The sequence below is a fragment of the Poecilia formosa genome, unplaced genomic scaffold (assembly GCF_000485575.1).
Source record: "Poecilia formosa unplaced genomic scaffold, Poecilia_formosa-5.1.2 Scaffold8, whole genome shotgun sequence".
In the NCBI taxonomy this organism is placed as follows: Eukaryota; Metazoa; Chordata; class Actinopteri; order Cyprinodontiformes; family Poeciliidae; genus Poecilia; species Poecilia formosa.
Window position 1 is genome coordinate 4,325,671 of NW_006799947.1, and position 20,496 is coordinate 4,346,166.

Here is a 20,496-nt window from a genome sequence, read left to right on the forward strand (position 1 = left end):
TAAAAGTAGACCTCATCAATATTGCATGTTTTGATTGGTTTAATATTAATGCTAAAATAGTAACACATCAAATATTTATGCCACGGCGCTGTCCGAATGCCGCTCGCCCTCCCCTCCGTCCTCCCCTGTCTCCACAGCTTCTGGGGCTGCATGAAAACACAGCAAATTCTTCCAGCATTCCTTTAACCCCGCAGCGTTCTTGTAATATCAAAATATTGACACGTTAAAATAAACTGCTGTGGATTTTAGGGCAAACAACTTTTCTTTTGCATTCACAATACAATAGAATCCACCTGTAAAAGGGCTCTATAGGGCGCTTATATTGAGCGATTAATCACACAGAGGAGCTTGTTGGATTTTCATTTTTTATTTATTTTTTTATTAATGCACCACAATATGACCTCACTTCTAAAATGAATGCACTAGATAAAAATGTATGCAGCAGCACCCCTATAATCACTTTTTACTGCAGTTCTCTTAACAGTGAGCTTTGGATTTTTTTTTTTTTACTTTGAAATAAAACAGTCCTCTTCCAGCCTCGTTTGTCATTGTTTTGTTTTTTTTAGGCTTTGAATTTCTTGCCATTTTTATGTTTGTGTTGATTTTTGTTTTGTTTTTTTAATTAAGCCAATGAGATTTGATTTATGGAGCGCTTTTCAGCGCTTACGTGTTATACAAAGTACTTTTAATTGATTGGGCAACAATCACCAAAGTCAACGTTATACATATATCAGGAATTGACATTTATTACACCCACTTTTTAAAATACCACAATGAACAGTTGTTAAAGTCCTACTTTCGTTCTCATCTGACCAGGAGTTCAGGGCCTTTGAGCTGCTGAGGAGTGGACTGGACCGCTCCAAGTATCTCCTGGTGAAGGAAGCTAAAATCATCGCCATGACCTGCACACACGCTGCACTCAAACGTCATGACCTGGTGGAGCTAGGATTTAAGGTAGCGTTTCTAATTTTGACGGCAACCAGGAGGAATGTATATAGTTACCTACAATGTGGGTTGTAAAACCAGGTTTTTGTGCTATTTATTAGTACGACAACATCCTGATGGAGGAGTCTGCACAGATTCTTGAGATCGAGACGTTCATCCCTCTGCTGTTGCAGGTAACTTTCCTTTCTATTATCTGGAAAAAGACTGAATAGAGTTTGACAAAATGAGATGACTGAAATTCTTTTAAATGGTATGTGTTCGCACTGATTAGACTTTTTCAAGTCAGATGTTGATACATGGAGTGTTAACACTTACTTCTCTGTGTGCATTACCTATTCTTACAGTACATGTGTAAAAAGTGTATTTTTAAACTTGTGCAAATGCCTCCAACCTGTTATCTCCTCTTGTCTGTAGAACCCACAGGATGGCTACAGCAGGCTGAAGCGTTGGATCATGATCGGAGACCACCACCAGCTGCCCCCCGTAATCAAGAACATGGCATTTCAGAAGTACTCCAACATGGAGCAGTCTTTGTTCACCAGATTTGTACGGTTGGGGGTTCCTACCGTAGATTTGGATGCACAGGGCCGTGCGCGCGCAAGGTAGGTCACAGTCAAAGAAAGAGCAGGAGGTAATTTGGCTTGATCTATTTTGGAATTTGAATCCTATTCATCTGTTTTCTGTCCTCAGCCTTTGTAACCTTTACAACTGGCGCTATAAACACCTTGGAAACCTGCCTCACGTTCAGCAGCTTCCTGAGTTCCAGGTACCCAACCCTGGCTTGACCTTTGACTTCCAGCTGATTAATGTGGAGGACTTTAATGGGGTGGGAGAATCTGAACCCAACCCTTACTTTTACCAGGTCAGTATGCAACACCCTCAAAACCTAATCAATGTGCACATTGCAAGCTGTATCAAAACAAATCTCTTAATTATTGGGGTTTGAAATGAGGTAAACAAAATGTTTGAGTATTTTTATCCTAACAGTACGAGTCCACATTGTTTTGTTTCTTCAGCTAGTAAAGTTTTAGTACAAGCATCTTTATCCCTAACATCTGCGGAGCGTTGGAAACATAATGTCAAATCAAAATGTCTTGTGCTCCTCCAGAACAGAATTTACTGTCTTTTTACAAAGACAAACACACCTGGAGACTTAAAATTGATGTAGCATGAAATCACCTCCATCACTTCCCTTTAAGTGTGTCCTCTGTATTGGTGGTTGGACAAGAGTTCATTAATTTTTATGTTCCAGTGGTTCTTCTATCAGTTTATATGCTATATTGATCACTGTGCCAAGTGTGCAGTGGGTCTGTCCTTTACGCCGGAGCCAGATTGCATTTCATCGTGACATTGCTAAGACTCGGAGGCACAGTGTGGGCAGTGGGCTGGGTTCATAAGCTCTTCTTTCTTTTGCTCCAACCACTTCAGCATGTCAAACGTCATCCCTAAATATTATTCCCAAATATATTATTGCAATAAGATAAGATTTACGAATGTGCGGACGGCAACAGCAATGTTTTAAACGACGAGACGCAAAACTACTTTTGATGAAAACAAAGACATATGGAACAGCTGCAGGGTCTTATTTTAGGGAAAAAACTGTTCTTAAAATAAAATAGAAAGAGTTTTCTTTAATATTTTACTTGTCTGTCCTATTAGTTTAATCATATTGCTCTGTGAGGAGTACAGGTTCCTTTTGTCCTTAAATCCGGAGCATGTGCACTTCTCAAGGCACCAGGTCACATGCAACTCAACTCCATTTGCTGTTGCCATTTCCAGGTTCCTCGAGGGAATTACTAGGATCGCTCTGAAGCACACACACGCGCAAACACATTAACTTTGCTAGGAAACGGTGGGGAATATGGCTGACACAAGAGAAGCTGTTGTTTCCAGTCCCTGTTGAATACCTCCCACAGCTGAGCAAACACCGCTACAACCACTGCTGTGCGCTAACTCTGAGCAGATCATCTATTAAGAACGTGTAGCGCGTTACTCCTTCACCTCATTTGCTAAAGCACTTTCCATATTACTTTTCAGTCTATTGATACTTCAGCAAGATTCTTATTTGTTTGAAAGTTTCTCTCCAATCCACATGTCTCTCGTAATTCAGTTTCACAGCCCATATCTGGTCCAGCTGGTGTGTTTAAAACACAGTAGGCTAAATGAAAACACTTGTTTAAAGCCTCCATGGCTCTTCCACCACTGTGACATTCTTTCATAATCTCCTGTCTTTATGTTCTCTCCGGGGGCCGATTTCAACTGTATGAAGTTACATTCGGACTGCTTGTTTTGGTTTCTAAGTGCTCCACACTTGGAGCACAACCATTTTAATACTTAGTAATGTTTTTCATTTAACTATCTCAATTTTCAGCCATAAAGTCTGCAAAATGTGTCCTAATTGAGAAGTTTTCTGGCAGATTTATTTGTTCTGAGTTGTAATCCCCACCGTGTGATTCGGGTATCGTAGCTCTTTTGTGATACTGCAAGAACCAGAACAGGTGTAGCTGACTTTTTGTAGATTGCTCGAGGGAAATTAAAATAATTCTTTTTCAAGGGAAGGTGAATATTTAAGATTTTCTGAGAGATTTGGCTTGACTCAAACATCCCACCTGCTACAATCGTTCTTAATTCTAAAGGACGCCAAATTGATAGCGTACATAATTGCAAAATCCAAAATGTGCAAGATCCAACATGATTTTTGATTTTATAAATGCATGCATATGCTTCATTTGGTGGCAGGTAATGGGAGAAAATGAACAAAGGTTCCCATTGTTTTTGATGTGTTGATTCCACTGAAGCTGGATCAGAAGCTGTTAATGAAACTGCATAAATTACTAGCAAAGATGTGAGGCTGCAGTCCACGTTTAATTGAAACTGAATGAATAATGCATATAGTTGGCTTGTTTTCTTTTTCTGGTCACATTTGAAAGGCAAAGAGCGATCTTGGAGCCAGAACACAGGAATGAGAAATGTGTCATTTGAAAAGTTGGTAAATGACCAACAACAATTCATTTTATGGACACTCTGTTCTTTCAAGAGCCATTTTAATTTGAATATGTTTACTTTAGCTGTTATTAAAATGTCTTTATTTTCAATTTCACCTGCTTTAAACCTCTGATTTTCCAGATCAAATTAGTTGTGTTCTGTCTCGGCTTTATCTGACTGAACAGCAGATGAGAAATCATAGCAGTATGTTGACAAAAAAATAACAACAACAACAACAAAAAAGCAGTATGTTGACAAAAAAATAACAACAACAAAAAAAAAATCTATATCTGAAAAACTCTGCAGAAAGTAAATCACATGTGTGTAGTTGAGTTTATTCTCTGGAGCAAGATAAATTATCTGAAATTCGAATTTGCTGAAGCGTTAACAGACTCCAAAGTGATTTAGAAGACATGGAACAATCAATTTACCTCTTCACTCGTTATCTGAGTGCTGCTTTACTCAGCACTCAATCAAATGAATATGAATAATCGGATTTTAATCTTCTCCCTGTTACCTATTTTTCTTTTCTGTGTAGAACCTGGCTGAGGCGGAGTACTCTGTTGCTCTCTTTATGTACATGAGGCTATTGGGCTACCCATCGGAGCGAATCAGCATCCTCACTACCTACAATGGACAAAAGCACCTGATCAGAGATGTCATTAACCAACGATGTGCTGGAAACCCTTACTTTGGGCAGCCTCACAAGGTAGGTCCCAATGGATGACTCATCATATGAATAAAAAAAACTACATCTTGACAAGTGTGAAGTAAAAAACAAAGACAGAAAGAATATGCGAGATCATTGGGAACTTGTCCTACACTGACTTTTCTTTTTACGGTGATTACAGATAATTCAAAACAAAGTTTGATACGTCGACTATTTGTGGAATCACAAAAATGGGGGAAATAAATATTGCCTTGTCTTGCATGCTGCGTGCATTGTTACATCCCTACTGCTGAACCTGGTTTCAACAATACAGTTGAATCAAGTTATATTGACATGCACTGCGCTGTCATTTTTTAAGCAGTGCAAACAAAGCTGGTGTAACTACGTCAGGTCTGTAGGTGGCCTTTCTGACACATCTTTTCAGCTTTGACCACAAATGTTCGGAGCTGTGTGATTTCTACTCCAATACATATATTTTGTTGTCCTTAAGCCATTTTTATTATTTTGCCAGTGTGCTTCCTTTTGAACGACCAGTCTGTGTTAATTTCCTAACTTCCTGGTTGATGTCTTGAGACGTTTCTTTCCTTATTTTGTGAAGGTCTCTAGTCCCTCTAGAGCAGTGGTCCCCAACCTTTACATTACCACGGACCGGTCAAGACTTGGAAAATTTTGCTGCGGCCCGGGGCGGGGTGAACTGTCAGATAAGGCTTCTGCATGTTGGTGTTCCCGCTAAATCCTGAATATACCCAATTTGGGTTGTCTTGGCCCTTTTATCGCAGCCTGTGGGGTTTACCCTGACTGGAAACGAGAATACAACCTGTTGAATGTGACAGGTAGCCAATCAGAAAGCGTGGTGGCGCAAGAACAGAGGGGAATCCCAAACAGCTGACATATCGCGCAACTGAGAGTCCGGTGGATATCGGAGATGATATGTGGAAATGTTTATTATTATATGTAAAGGTCATTATTATATATGTTTATGTTTATTCAGTTAAAAATGTTAACTATGAAAAAACATAGTTGCCTCCAAATCATAGTGCAGCAAAAAGAGCGGCTGCTCCCGTCCTCTTTTATCCACCGCCTTTTCTTTTTGTTTCTTTTATCTTTTAAAATGACTCCACAAACTATAACTATTGCTTCTACATCGTCATCTGTGTTTGGTTATTCTAAATTCCAGTGTGCTATGTTGGGGGTTTTGTGGATTTTCTTCTGGAATCGGGATGTTTGTGACTGGAATCGGTTCGTGTTGCTCCTGCCTTGTGGCTGGAGACACGAACCGATCGAACCTGTTGTACTTTTATCAGCTCTGTGGTCACAGAGCTGTGGAGGATCAGCTGACATTCTTAAATCTTGCCGTCTAAACCAGATTTAAGACTCACCAGCTCTACTCATCTCCTCTTGACCACTGCCCAAACGCTCTCTGACTCTGGTCGCTATGGTAACGTTTACATATCCCTTCAAAATAAGATACAGATGCGCCACAAAAACGAACATTTTACTTTCATGAAAATTTTAACTCACGATAATGACTAACGGGAGCCCTGAGCTTGTTTCTCTGCAACGAGACGGTCCCATCTGGGTGTGATGGGAGACAATGACACCCAAAGTGTTGCTTATATCCACAGCCTGCTTGGTCTCTACGTGGCGAAGCAGCTTGAAGCTTCATTGCCTCATCAGCAGCCGGTCGCTGCATATTACACAGAGCGGCTTGTAATGTTTGACTCACCGACCGGTCCGGGATACATCCATCCTCCTGTCTCTTCTCTGAGCCTTTTCCCCTTTGCAAAGAAACTTTCCAAAGACACCTGATCTGTTTCTTACTCATTTTGCTGCTTGTGGGCTCAGCGTTGGCGCGCGAGTAACTGAGAGAATCCAGTTAAATAATTTTCAAAATAAAAGATCCTCCAGACTCAAATAATACATAAATATTTAATTATTTCTTGCGCGGCCCGGTACCAATTGGTCCACGGACCAGGGGTTGGGGACCACTGCTCTAGAGCACCCATATAACAAAATGCTTCTATTCTTACTCTATTCTTTGGGATGGTATTCTGAGACTTTCAAGTCTCTAAATGTAGCAATTGTCACAACAGCTTTTATCTTCATGAAGTGTATTTTTGGATGTCTTTCACTTCTAATTGCCAGATGTTCAACAACCACTACTCGTTGTGTTGCAGTGTTTCAACTCTGCAACACATCCCACTCCTTGTGTAATATCACTTAAAGGTGACATGTTTTATGGCTTATGTTGAAGGAATCCTCAATACCAGAAGACATTTTTACACCTCATGTAAGCGTAGAACCATTTAAACGTACAAGATATGGTCACTGGCACTTACTTCACAACCTCATATATCAGATGAGGTCCATCCCCAATTATCCTAAAGCTCTTGGTGTTTGTTTTCAGCCATAGAAAATGAAATGTGCACACTGCTCTGTGTGCACGTTAAAGAATGTTTGTCAGCTGTACATTTTCACTTCCTTTCAGTCTTGATGTGTTGCACTGCGAGTCATCAAGAGAGAACATTTTGTTGATAAAAGTTTTTTTTTTTTTTGTTCAGTTGTATCAGATCATGAGACTCTGGGAACAGCTGCAGGTCATGAGACCAAATGAAGCAGAATCCTTCTTTTAACCACCTGACTGATTATGTGTGCAGGAATGTGAATTGTTCCCATTTTTTATCTCTAAAAAATACTCTTGGGATGTATTCGTCTAGCCTGTGTTAATCCGTTACTCTGCTGTTGTCTCCTTATTTTTATTTTTTTAACATGATTATTCAGCAAATTGCTTGCAGATTTTTGCCCCGCTATTCTAATTCTTTATATTATTGAGCTCAATTCTAACATTATGGTTTCCTCTTTGAGTTCTTTTAATCTACTGGCGGTGAATATTTTCACACACTCATTGATTCCTAACATTTGGAGAAAGGTCTGAAAATTACGATGGGGAATAGAGATATATTGACAGTAACATCCGTATTGATGGATGCTGGTCACCTTTTAAGCATATCGATATCGGCCCCATCGGTAAAACTGGGCTGGTATTAACAACCCAGTTTATTTCCATCTTGTTGCTGTTGGCGTATGTGTTTTGGGAGGTGTTGAGTTGACCGTGTGGTATTTGTTGAATGTGACCTTGTTGGTAATATAATGCAGGATTGTGGGCTGTTTAACTGAAGCAGAGATGCAATGTCAGTTTTCAAGGTGTTGAAAGGTTGTGAAAATATAATGAATTGGCTGACGAGCTTTGTGCATTTTTCTGGTAGTATTTTTAACCATTTGCATTTTACGATGAGCTTGAAGTGTTTCAGGTTAGAAGACCTTGTCGCCATCACCCTAATCTCTACATAGCTTCTATATCCCCACATGTCAGTTTGGTGACCTTCAGTTGTCCTTTTCAGTATAGGACAATGGCACAGTAGTTAGTGACATCACACAAAACAATGCATTGATTGCACACAAAACGTCACTGATTGCGACAAACATGAGACGTTCTAGTGCGTTACGCGAGTCATCGCACTAGTATAACTCAACATTATCCGTTTGGTTTTAGCTCCTCCTGCCCAGTGACAGTCCAATTGGAGGTGGAAACGCTCTCCTAAATACACCGGACCAAAGCAGCAAACTGAACCGCATCGACCCATGCTCTGCTGCTCAGTGGAAATTTCGCTTTTTTTTTTTTCTTTTTTTTTTCTTTGATAATAGTTGGGTCTCTAGCTGGGTCAGAGACCTGCACCCTGTTTTTCCAGATCCAGGTTGAATTTCTACAATAGAATGGCACTACACGTAGCAGGAATAACGTCTTGCATCTTTTTTTCCCCTTATTAGAAACAGTACTTTTTTTTTAACATAATTTTTGTTAAATATCAACATCCCATATAAGGAAATGTATTCATCATCCTTTGGCTTTTCTGTTTTTCTCTTTTTTTAAAGCCTAAAAGTGGAGGTAAAGTGGTGGTTCTTTAAACTTAACCACAAATTTCCAGTGTTAGATATTTTTATCCATCCATCTAGCCGTACATGTGTGTAGCCGCTGGTTCCTTCAGGGTCACCTGGGGCCTATTGCCTGCAGCCAATGGACGAAAGACAGGATACACTCTAAACATGTTGCCAGTCCTGCCTGAGAAGACCCACATATGCACAGAGAGAAGATCCAAACTCCATGCAGAAAGGTCCCAGTTGGGATTCAAGCCTTTTTGCTGCAAGGCAACAGTTCTACCAACTGTCCCACTATGGGCCAAAAATGTCCCTTTGGACACTGAAGTTGCAGACCCCTTGGCTAGGTCATTTTAACTTTCAGACAGAATAAACATGTTAGTAAAATTAACAGATTTTCTAAATATGAATCTGACCAAGGGTATGAATATATTTGGGCTTATCTGGATCTCTAGCTAAGTTTCAAGCAGTCTCTTAGCTATTTCTTAAAATGTGAAAATGGGTCGGTGGAAGTGGATCCCATTGAGTCACTTATGGTATCAGTCTGAGTGCCAGATTAATGGTGTGTTGGACACCTGCAGGGCAAAAGCGTTTACTTCCATTTCTTCTTATCTAAAGCTTCTGCTGTGCAACCATACCTCCATCCTTTCTCTTGAACTATATTCCTTGTTTTGGCAGTGAGCCCAAAATTGTGCTTAGCCATGCAAGATGTCTTGCAAAGTTAAGACAAAGCATCAGTCAAAGTGCTCGCATCCTTAGTCAGTGTGCATACCCCGTGATACGGTGTCAAGAGTGACAGGCTGCTAGATGTGCTGAAATGAAGGATGTCCAGACAGGACGCTTGATGAAAAGGAAAGAGGGACTCTTATGGGAAAAATGCTGAGCGGCTGAAAGGTCAGGCGCTGAGCACCAGGTCCACAGTGTGTCTGACAATGTGTCACAATTGCTAAAACCAAGCAAATGTCAGCAGCCTGCTTACTTTACTTTGATGGCTTTAATTAGACTCAGTAGGACGGGAAATCCTGGTTAGCACCAGTTGGAGTCTCAAAAGGAGACACATTAGCCTACATTTCCATCTGAATGTCAATAAGCCAGTTTCTTATACTTTCAACAAAGATTTTATTTATTAAAATTTTTTTTTTTTACTTTTATATTTAAATGCTTAGTGTTAAATTGGATTTTCAGTATTAAAGTTTTACATAGAAATGCAACTAACAAATTTGTTCCTGACAAGAACTGGATGATTTTCAGAGCTTTCTGGTCGGATTGACCTCAAGACTCATCAGCACTGATAATGGTATCGAGTGAAGAAAACAAAAAAATAAACTCAACATTAGCTATTTTCAAAAATGTCAAGGTGTTTCATTTGTTTCATGCGAAGGGAAGCAGAGAGGTATAGGAAGCTATTTGTATGAAAATATATTTTTTCAGGACAAGTCTAGTTGTGACTGTGGTTAATTTAGTTTAAGAGGAAGCAAGACCTAAAGAAGAGAACAGGAAGGCTGAGTGGAATACCAGAAAAAAATTATCTGATTTTCCCTGTATTTGAACACATTCCACATCTGGAAATGTCGGTAGCCCTTTTTTTAAAATCCTTAGTTAATCTAAGGGTTTACATTTATTGGGGAATACAAATCTGACTGACAGACGCACCTTTTAATAATGCTAAATGCAGTAATTGCTAATATTGTATCCTAAAGCCAGTGAGTTAAAACCAGTTTTAACTCACTGGCTTTTTCTGCTCCTTACATAAAAATAAAATAATGTTTCAAGCAAAACAAGCACTGTTGTTTTACTTAAGAACAATATTTTAATTATCTTAAATTTCTTAAAGTGAAATTGGAAATGGCTAACATCTGTATCGTCGGGTCAAAGCTTGAATGGTGAATAGTGAGTCCTCTGTTTATTTTCTTACATATTACATGGGTAGAAGAGAAATGAAGGAGTGTTCTTACTTACGGTCTCTGTTCTCATTCTCTGTTCTCATTACCACAAACTATATTACTGGAGAGAGAGAGAGTAAATGTAATAACATAAAGACAGCATAAAGCATGAATCAGGATGTCAAAGTGGTGCATAACAGTCATTAGAGGAAAATCTTCCTGCATTCTGTTTTTGTTCTGTTTTTTTTTAACTTTAAGTCATAAATAGTAAGTAATCAGGAGCCCACAAAAATAAGGCATTCTATTAATGTTGTTGCTCCTCGTGCCTCGTAAATAGTTTAAAAATCTAACTCAATCTGCACATTCCCAGCAGTGATTACAACAAATGCTACGTAGCAGAATGGATTAAATAACCAACAAGAGTGCAACACTCCATGGTTGTCTATTAGCTGAAAGACAGTGTGTCATTCTTGCTCTGACAATGAGGAGAAAGACAGGATGGTAGAAAATGATCCCCTGTAAATAGTTGTGTGTGTGTGTGTGTGTCTCACACAGTATCTTCTGTGTGCTCCTGCATGTCCACAGACGTGTGTGTGCGTGCGTGTGCGTGCGTGTCACATTGACATGACCTCTGTGATTCTCTCGCAGGAAGATTTCTCATAAATAACTAAACACCATGCAAAAAGCTGCACCTTGGGGAGAATGTCGATAGGCGCCCGTGTCTCCGGGCCAAGAATAACTACCTGTCAAAAGCCTCTCACATCTCATGGTGTGAGAGGCATACGTTTATGCATGCCGGATATACAGTCCACGATTCCTCATGTGCTTAAAAACACAACATATTTTTTGCCAGTGGGTTTGCACCTGTTCTACATAGACATCAGGAAGACATAAATAAATACCTTTTAGCACACACACACACACACAGACGCACTCAACACATTACTTTTTTTACCGAAGATAGGGTGTTCTGTGGGAGTTCCAAGTTATTTTGGATTATGAGGTCGGAGGACGTTCCAGCCACTGCATGATTTATATAACATGAGTGAGGGATCCAGTGCAGCACTGTGCAGCTTCTTGATGGAGGCCTATTGATCTGTTCTGATGTGAGCATCTATAGAGGACACACTAACCTCTTTGTGGTGGGCTTTAAATTCTTCTGAACATTGCTACTGTAAAGCCACGTATTGCATACAGTAATGATTCCCAAGAGCAACTTGTACCTATGCACTTTTTTTCTTTCTTTGAGAAGTGTAAAAATCTCTTGGTTTTATATCTAGAAAGTTGACTGTGAACAACTATGGATTTAAAAAAATGTGATTAAGCACATTTCTTTCAAAACATGCCTTTAGCTCAATGGTTCGCTTTGTGATCTTGAGAAAACCCAGAGTCATAATATCTTTACTTTTATCCACAGGTTTCATACTTTAAAACTGACATTTAAAGAATCCACACATCATCTTCTGCTTAATCTGGGTTTTTCTTATGTTTGTTTTGTTTAAGGGCCTCTTCCTCTTTGAGTGGCTTTTCAGCTGAAATTTGTAACAATGGATAATTGTTTCTCACCTAAAGCAGAAAAGGTTTTTCCTTATTTTAGGCTGAGTCAGACAGTGAGAATAAATGTTATCTTGTATTGTGTATCTCTGTATCTGGATTTATCCCCGTATTATCACACCTGTTTCACTCGGAGATGGTGCCAATACAAAAAGAGGCATTGAAAAATGTTGTTTTAGAAATATGTCCAGCGTTAGTTCAGTTTGTTTTTGTTTGTTTGTTTGTTTTAATCTCTCTCCAGCTCAGGTTTGAACAGGTTTTGTTTGAGGTTTGAACTGCTGTTCTCGGTTTTCTTTCTAAGGACGGACTGTGCCACATCAATTTACAGAATTTTAGTTTTAAACCAACCATTAAATGTTAAAAAAAAATAAATGTACTACAAGTTTCTTCATAGAAGTACTACTATCAATTATCCATATAGTAACAAACTGACAAAGGTCCATGACTTTTGTCAGATTTTTTTTTTTTATGAACTTTTAAAAAAGAACATTAAAGTGCATGCTTATTCATGGCTCACTTCTGTAAATCAGAAGTCTGGTATTTTTTTTCAGGGGTGTTTATCCAAAGAAATCTGGCTTTCATTTGTGGACCAATCAGAGCGCCAGAAATGAACATTTATCTGAAATTACACATCTTTGGTGGTTAACAAATTAAGTTGACCACCAACCTGATTTCTTTTTTTTTTTTTTTTACTTTCATTAGATAATGCAACTGTGTATGTCATGTGTATTAAATAATGTTTTTAGTTCCAAGGAAACCTGTAAGTTGACTACTTCAGAGTTTACAAGGAGCCATATCTTTACTTTGTAATGCATGAAAGCACAGGGACATTCATGTTCCTCACATGTTGAAGTCAGTACAGTTGCCAGCACCTTGAATTAAAGTGAAAAGTCTCACATAGAAGTACTTCTCAGGCATTTTCTCTCCTCTGAAAATAACCTTTGATTGAGGCTAACCGCATGGCCCCCTACTACCTTGGATCTGGCTCTCAGGAGGCCCCGCTAAGAGGCTAGTGATAGCAAATGCCCTTTAAGCCGCATTAACTCTTTTGGCTGCCCATGTGGCCCTCAGCGATAACAGCCCAACAAGAAGACGCCGGCTTCTTATCACTCTCCTCTCAAAAATAAAGAAAGAAACAAGAAAAGAAGAAGCGGAGAGGGAAAGTCGGCTCACTCATTTTTTTTTTTTTTTTTTACATTTCAGGAAAAAAACTTTCCACCTGGCTCAAACGCATTTGTTCACTTTGAAAAGCATCTTAGCTGCTGAAGCTTGTTTAGCAAATCTTTCAAATTTATGCAGTTGTATTTTGGGTTTATTGACTAATAAAAATGTGCTTGTGTGTGTGTGCAGATTACAACAGTGGACAGGTTCCAGGGTCAGCAGAATGACTACATCATCCTCTCGCTGGTCCGTACCAAAGCTGTGGGACACCTAAGGTGATTATTCCAGCGCATGCGAAGCAGAATAAATGTTCCTGATACAGAAAAAAAAAAAATCTGTGTAAATGCAACTTCTATTTTTTGTAATGCTATGTCTTTATGGGAATGTTTATTTATACTTTTATTTAATAGATTTCATTTTTAATAGTATAGTTTAATAGTTTTTAATAATAAAGACAGCTGTAAAAAGAATTATTTGCACAAGAAAGTTAGCCAAAAGAAGATTAAAATTGTCTCTAAAGCCATGACTGTCCCATTACGTGCCCCTCTTCTTAGGCCCAGACCCTCGTTTGCTCCTGACTTGCTCTCCCTTCATTCCTTATTCCGCTGATGTGTGGTCTAGTGGCCTTTCTGCTGCCATGAAATCTCAATGAGCTCCTTACACTTTATATGCCACATGGTTTATTATCAGGGAGCTGAGGCTGAACTCATCCACTGCACTTCAGTTAGCTCTGCTGGCTATTTGCTCTGATATACATTAGCTACTGTTGGAATTGCACAGCTCACAGCTTTATCGCTGTCTTGGACAACCAACAAATTGGTACTCCAGAGCACATAACAAGCCATTCCTTTTAGAGCTGAATACTATCTCTCTCTCTCTCTCTCTGCACATCAGCCCTCATCTTGGACCTGTTAGGTGGCAGAAACAAGACACTTAAAAGGCCATTTTTTATCTCACAGATAGGGAATTGACTTGATGTCCCTGACAATAAATATACTTTATCTTTTTTGGCAGTGCATGCTTCTCTCGTTCTCTCATCTATCTGATCTTGTCGCACACATTTCACACCCTACCATACCCACATTCAGAGTGCTCCTGATTGGTCAGTGGATGGCATTGCAGCAGTTCTGTGGATGATTTCTGGCAGCACTGAACATCAAAGTCCTCAAAACCCAGTTTTCAGTCAGCTCCATACTATTGGTGATAACGCTCAACACGAGTGTGGCTTCTCCTGGAAATATTGAAGCATGTATTCTTATTTCATTTGGGAATATTGCAGAAAGTGTTGCTTTCCAAGCCTGCCAGATTTCATCACATTTCATCAACTTGGAGCCTGCATGAAATTATTAAAAAAAACTGTTTCTTATCCTCAGATTGCTACTTTTTGAGATTTAAGTAAACAAGGCAATACTGTAATTTTACCTCAGTTATCACTACTACACATGTGATGGGACAACAGTGAAATAAAGAAAACTATCAGACTCAGCCAATCCCAAAGCAATAAGATCGTATTAGGAAATTGGGACTAACAGTTAGCTGACTCATCTTATGCAAATGATAACTCGAACGTTATTATTTCTTGTTCTTTTCATCCAAACCCAAATAATCCTTCTTAATGTTTGTCACAGACTATTTAATTAGCACTCAAATCAATCCAATACAAACCCAGTCAAATGCAGTTTGAGCCTCGTCATTATTCACCGCAGTCAAATTCAGCAATTTCTTCTCCTGAACACCACTGGGTGCAGCGTTGCATATAACTTGTGCATCAAAAATGTCTTTAAACAATGTCTGTCTGTCCACAAACACAATAAGCTCTTCTTGGAAATATTTGTGTTCGCCAGAAACAGTGATGGCTAGGAAGCTCCACAAGCTCCACCCATCACTGTTTTTAAGGTATATATCTACCTATTGTAATTGCATTCAGTGAGCTAAAAGCAACATGACAGTTAATTGCAAGCTTTTGTTTCAAATGTTCTCGCTAATGCCCTAAAAATGTGGTATTTATACTCCAAACATGGGTTGGTATGAGATTGGCATGGTATAATAACCTTGTTTTATCCTGAAAAACAGGAGTTCTGTGGTTCTGCTAAACCAGCTTTATTTACGAACGCTTTAATGTGTGTGGAACACGACCATCTTGATTGGTGATTTAAGAACAGCTAGAGGCGACGTGATGAGAGGTTCACCTTTCAGTTTCATTAAGAAAGAAATTGTTGAAAATGACAGAAAATAGGGAGTAAATTTAAAAAAATATATATATTTCTTAATTATATCTTTTTAATTTAAGTGACTTTTTTTATTGATTTAGCTTTAGGAAATTATTTTAAAGGGCAATAAGAATAATCACATATTTTTTTTTTATAAAAATGTATGCAGACGTTATGCCTTATTCACCAGTTTTTATTACTAAGTCATTTTATCAGCTCATCATCCTTCATCTATTTAATGTCCAACATTTCATTATGATCACTAAGCATAAGTTGGTTATGATTACTTGCAAACATACTCTCATACTTACATTTTTTTAAATCTTAAAATATTTTTTCATAGGATTTCTTATCCATTTAAATCTGCCTCTCAAACAGTTGTCCTTTAATCGCAGTAATATAGATACAGCAAATACTTTTCACACTACTTTCCTTGCGGTTCGTTCATATGTTAGAGGTGCAGTTACCTCTAAAAGGATCACCGAGATATACCGAGATGACTGGTCTGCCACTGACTTCACCCTCTCAAGCCACGCTCCTCTTCCTCTCTGCATCTCTCCTCCTGGCAGTTTGCTGCCATGACAACCAAAAGGCATACAGCGGACCATATGATGAACTGACCCTGGCTTTGACAGGAGAATCCGTCCTGCTGATACACACTGGCACACTCGCATACGGGATCACACACTTTGACAGGGAAGCGCACAGACGCACTCAAACACATGGACACACAAAGGGCAGCCATTCGTCCACTTTGCCCCATCGTGTCACAGCACAGCCCAGGTGGGCAACTCTCAGCACCGCCATGTCCACAGGCTACAATGATTGGCTCATGACCTCCACAGTATGGTTCAGACTTTTTTCTTTTTTTTTGCATATGAAAAAATGATCATTTTGTTCTCCAGTTTGTAGCAGTGGACCTCTTTTTTAAACTATGCATTACTTTCTGCAATAATCTTGATATTAAAGTACTATATGCCACACAGCAGCTCCCTAAAGCATTTTTTTTCCCTTTTTTGCATATTCATGAAACTCATCATGCATATTTAAAGGATTACTTCTCTTAATCTGCCAAGTTGTTCAGCTGGACTTATTTTACACTTTAGAATACATTTCCATATTCTAAAAAAAAAAAAAAAAGGTCCTTGATTTTATAAATGCTCCATCATAACTATGAGTTATATCCTTATTCTTCAGTGACTGAAAGTACAACCATTGTTTACCGTTTCTGCTTGGATTTGTATGTTTTGCATTGAATTTATTGTAACGGTAGCATACAGTAGAGTAGGTGGAGGCAGAGCACATTCAGTGTAGTTTTAGTGCATCTTGCCTTTTGGGTTCATGATGTGTTCACATGCAGCTCTGCCTGTTTTTCTTTCCAAACCTGCGTTGCGAGAAATTATAGAACAGTTCCTTGCCACAGTATTCATATCCTCAAACTTTGCCACAAACTACAATGTTGGGACAATGGTGACAACTGGTAGGAGTTCATCCCTCTGTTGGTGCTTTGCTGATTCGATTCCCACTCTGTTCATTACTGATAAAAATCAAAATTGCTCTGAGAGACTTTCTCTTGGTATTTCTTCTTTATTGGAGCAGTGTAGCATTTTTTTTTCGGTATAGTACGAGGACAATATAGAAAAATTACTGTGAATCACAAATACAACATGACAATTACAGATTTACACATCCATATGTTTTGTCATCTTTTTTTCTAACCTCTGAAAAGCACTACCAGTGAAAATGTCAAGACTTATTCTTATTTTTTTAGAGCCTTTTGAATATTTGTTAAATATAAAATGTTACTTTTAGAGGAAATCCTCCCAAACCTTGAGATTTATTGCGACGCCTCTAGTTAGGTAGACGTAGTCAAGTTGACAGTAGTTTCCGACCAACATTGGCTCTGTGAGCTGCAGGAGAGCTCGTTCACAGCCAAAGGAGGTAATGATGTCATATAGAACCAGCCTCCTTTGAAGAAAAAAAAATTAAAGGTGACAGTAATCATAAAGGCTGGCTAAATATTGGCAGGAAGCCACCCTGAATTTTAAAAATTACTATCTGTAATAGAAAATTTGTGTCTGTCAGCATCTACGTAAAAGGGATTTTACTAGAATTAACATTGGAAACAGAAATGTTAATACTCTTGTAGGGGGGCTGTATTTAGATTTTCTGTTGCGTTCCTTGACACCAAAGTACATTAACAAATGTGTTAGAACAAGCCAAGTGGGATTTTTGTTCTTCTTCATAGAGAAATTACTCCTCTGTCCTTTTTAATCTCTTAATTCTCTTAGATGGCAGGAAAAAGTATCCTAAATCTGCCCCTTCCTCTACTCTCCCACTTCCTCTGCTTATGTTCCCTCTTGCCTCCCTTTCCTTTATTTTTTTGCTTTCGTCTTCTATATTTGTCCCACTCACCTAGTCCCTCTCATCCTTTCTTAAACCTTCCCTCCTCCCACGCTACATTGCCTTTTTCCCCTCCATCTTTACTGTATCCTTTAACCCTGATCTAAGTTTTAGCTATTCCTCTGCACATTCTCTTCCCCTCCCACTCATGTCTCTTTGAATATCCCCATCCCCCTTCATGTCAAACCAATTCTGAGCTGTTTTTTTTTTTGTTTTTTTTTCTCCTCCCTCCACAGGGATGTGAGGCGTCTTGTGGTCGCCATGTCAAGAGCCAGATTGGGTCTGTACATCTTTGCTCGGGTGTCACTGTTCGAGAACTGCTTTGAGCTGACTCCCGCCTTCAAGCAACTGACTGCCAGACCACTGCAGCTACACATCAGACCGCACGAGTACTACAGCCAGGAACAGCCTGTATGTACATCAACATATGCATGCTCCGCGCTCTGGATCAATTATTCTCTCGTAATACGTTTACCTTCCTTATCGCGAGTCAGGCAAATGCACTGAGATCCATGCTAGTCTCCTCTTCCTTAAATTATTTCGCCATCCGGTTCTTCTGCTGCTTTACACAGAGAGATTGATCCGTTAACATCAGCGTGCAGGGGCCCTTTGTGAGCATGGGAAACACAGGCCTGGCTATTTTTAACTCCCAAAGAGCTAACAATAAAACCTTGGGCCAGACCAGCGTGACACGGCTGTTGTCTGGTCACTGCATCTCAGTGGCTGGCGCACTGTGGCAACAGGGCAGTCTAAAATACCCCACAGCCTCTGACACTTTCTCTGACTCTCGAGTGTTCATCCCCACGAGGGACAGCTCTTTTGGGTACACACATGCGGCCCCTGCTTAGCCTGTCCATCTACAGTCGGTAAACCTTTGCTGCTGACACGCTCATGCAGATTTTGTCTGACACCGCCCGACCAGAAGGATAACAAGCAATTTGGCCTGACTTGGTCCACAGGAGTATTTGCACACAGGGTTGCAGCAATGTGTTCACATTGTACAGATAAATAATTATGTTTTAAGAAGAGTCATATAAGGGAACAGTTAATCTTCCATGGCACTGCATGTTTAGTGAGTTGAATTACAGTAAAGCAACATGTTTCATTAACTTTTCGCTACAGAGAAATCTTCCACATTTAAGTTGTAATCAAGTGTCTCATTGACTTCGACGTGATGCCAGCAGGATTCCGGTGAGGATCTTCTGTGTTAGCAAAGCAAAAGTCTGTCAGCATATAAAATATTCTGCTCATCTTTCTCCGCAGTTTAGGCTGCAAGAAGTGGTCTGCATGCTAATGTTGTGGAATTACTGACTCTGCATTCTGCACTTGGTTTCATTAGCCAGTGAGAAGTGGTAGCTGCAAGGAAAATTTGTGTTCAGGGGCTAAAATGTAATTTCCTCACTGATTTTGCTGTAAATCCATAAAACCTCCATTGGTAACTTAATGAATGATCCCCAACAAGATACAAGGAGTTTTTGATTTCATTACTATTCTGAATCATCAAATTGCCTTTTTCTCCTCCCCCTCTCCTCCTCTCCTTTAGAGGGATGAGCAGCCTGACCGGATCATCAAGGACATGCCAGAGATGACAAACTTTGTGTACAACATGTACATGCACATGATCCAGACCTCCCAGAAGTACAGAAAGGTAAACGCCTTTCAGTGTCATTATCTTAGAATGTGTAAAAAAAAACAAAAAAAAACACTAACACTACTATTCTAAAAAATAATGTTCACTTCCAATCAAGAAATAAATAGCATTTTTATTCACAAGTGAAGAGAACAACTATTTTCATTTTACCAAAATTACTATGTGAAAATATTTCATTTGTTAGGAATCCCTGTGTGTTTTTGGCTTTCTCAGCAGCAACAGCAGAAACTGGCTATGCCTCCACAACAATCTCAGGAAGACGCTGCGGTCGAGACAGAGCAGGGTAGCTCCGCAGAACCACAGCCAGAAACTCCCATGGAGCAGGAAACCCCAGGAGCTGCGAACCCCGAGCCAAACGCAGAGAAGGCCGCGGAGGAAGAGGGGGACCAGGAAACAGTCGACCACACGAAGATGCCAGAGCATCCAGGCCGAGACAGCGACAGTGAGGAGGAGGAGGACGACGGCGACGACGAAGAGCAGTAGCGGATCCGTTAGTGGACTGCTACACACGGACAAATTAGATTTCTCATTGAAAACGTGTGATGACATTGATACTGAACCTGTTTTCTACTTGTCAAAGATCCTTTTGATGTTTTCTTGCTTTCTTTTTTTTTTTTTTTTTAAAGCAGATGATTTTTGTAACCATTAGTACTTTATTAAAAAAAACAACAACCTAAAATCGTTTTATTTATACTGGCTTGTTTCTTCATGTGCTGCTACCAAAGCTGATAATGCACTTTGCCTCCAAACATAATCATTGTTGCGCTCTCACTCTTATCAGATAACCTGTGTCATGATACGCTCATCCATTCATGGTAATCTTAATTCTGCTGTGACTGGCTCAACCCAAACCAGCAGCGCAGGCTGCTACTAAGCTGCATTTATAGGTCAGTCACTTCACCCAGGAGCCCGTGTGCATGCCGGGGGATTTCACCCTGCCCTCGAGAAGCACAGTCACTCAACCAGCAACAGTAAATCTTTCACCATTCATACATCTTTGTGCAGTACCGAAGACACACACTTGCGCTGCAGAGCGGTTCCTATGAGGGACGAGATCGACTGAAAGACGACGTATTGGTGTTGAAATCAAGAGCGCTA

The 20,496-nt window shown here is 39.6% G+C and overlaps 1 protein-coding gene across 1 annotated transcript in view; it reads left to right on the forward strand.

Annotated features, from left to right (window-relative positions):
• aqr (aquarius intron-binding spliceosomal factor) overlaps window positions 1–19,929 on the forward strand; it is a 46,529-nt gene extending 26,600 nt beyond the window's left edge. Inside the window, exons 28-36 of the mRNA XM_007576225.2 lie at window positions 817–954; window positions 1,047–1,118; window positions 1,360–1,547; window positions 1,636–1,807; window positions 4,469–4,639; window positions 13,324–13,409; window positions 17,984–18,158; window positions 19,291–19,395; window positions 19,612–19,929. Coding sequence (XP_007576287.1) covers window positions 817–954; window positions 1,047–1,118; window positions 1,360–1,547; window positions 1,636–1,807; window positions 4,469–4,639; window positions 13,324–13,409; window positions 17,984–18,158; window positions 19,291–19,395; window positions 19,612–19,881 — 1,377 coding nt within the window. The 3' untranslated portion in view covers window positions 19,882–19,929. The remainder of the gene's footprint in view (window positions 1–816; window positions 955–1,046; window positions 1,119–1,359; window positions 1,548–1,635; window positions 1,808–4,468; window positions 4,640–13,323; window positions 13,410–17,983; window positions 18,159–19,290; window positions 19,396–19,611) is intronic.
• The last annotated feature ends 567 nt before the right edge of the window (window positions 19,930–20,496 follow it).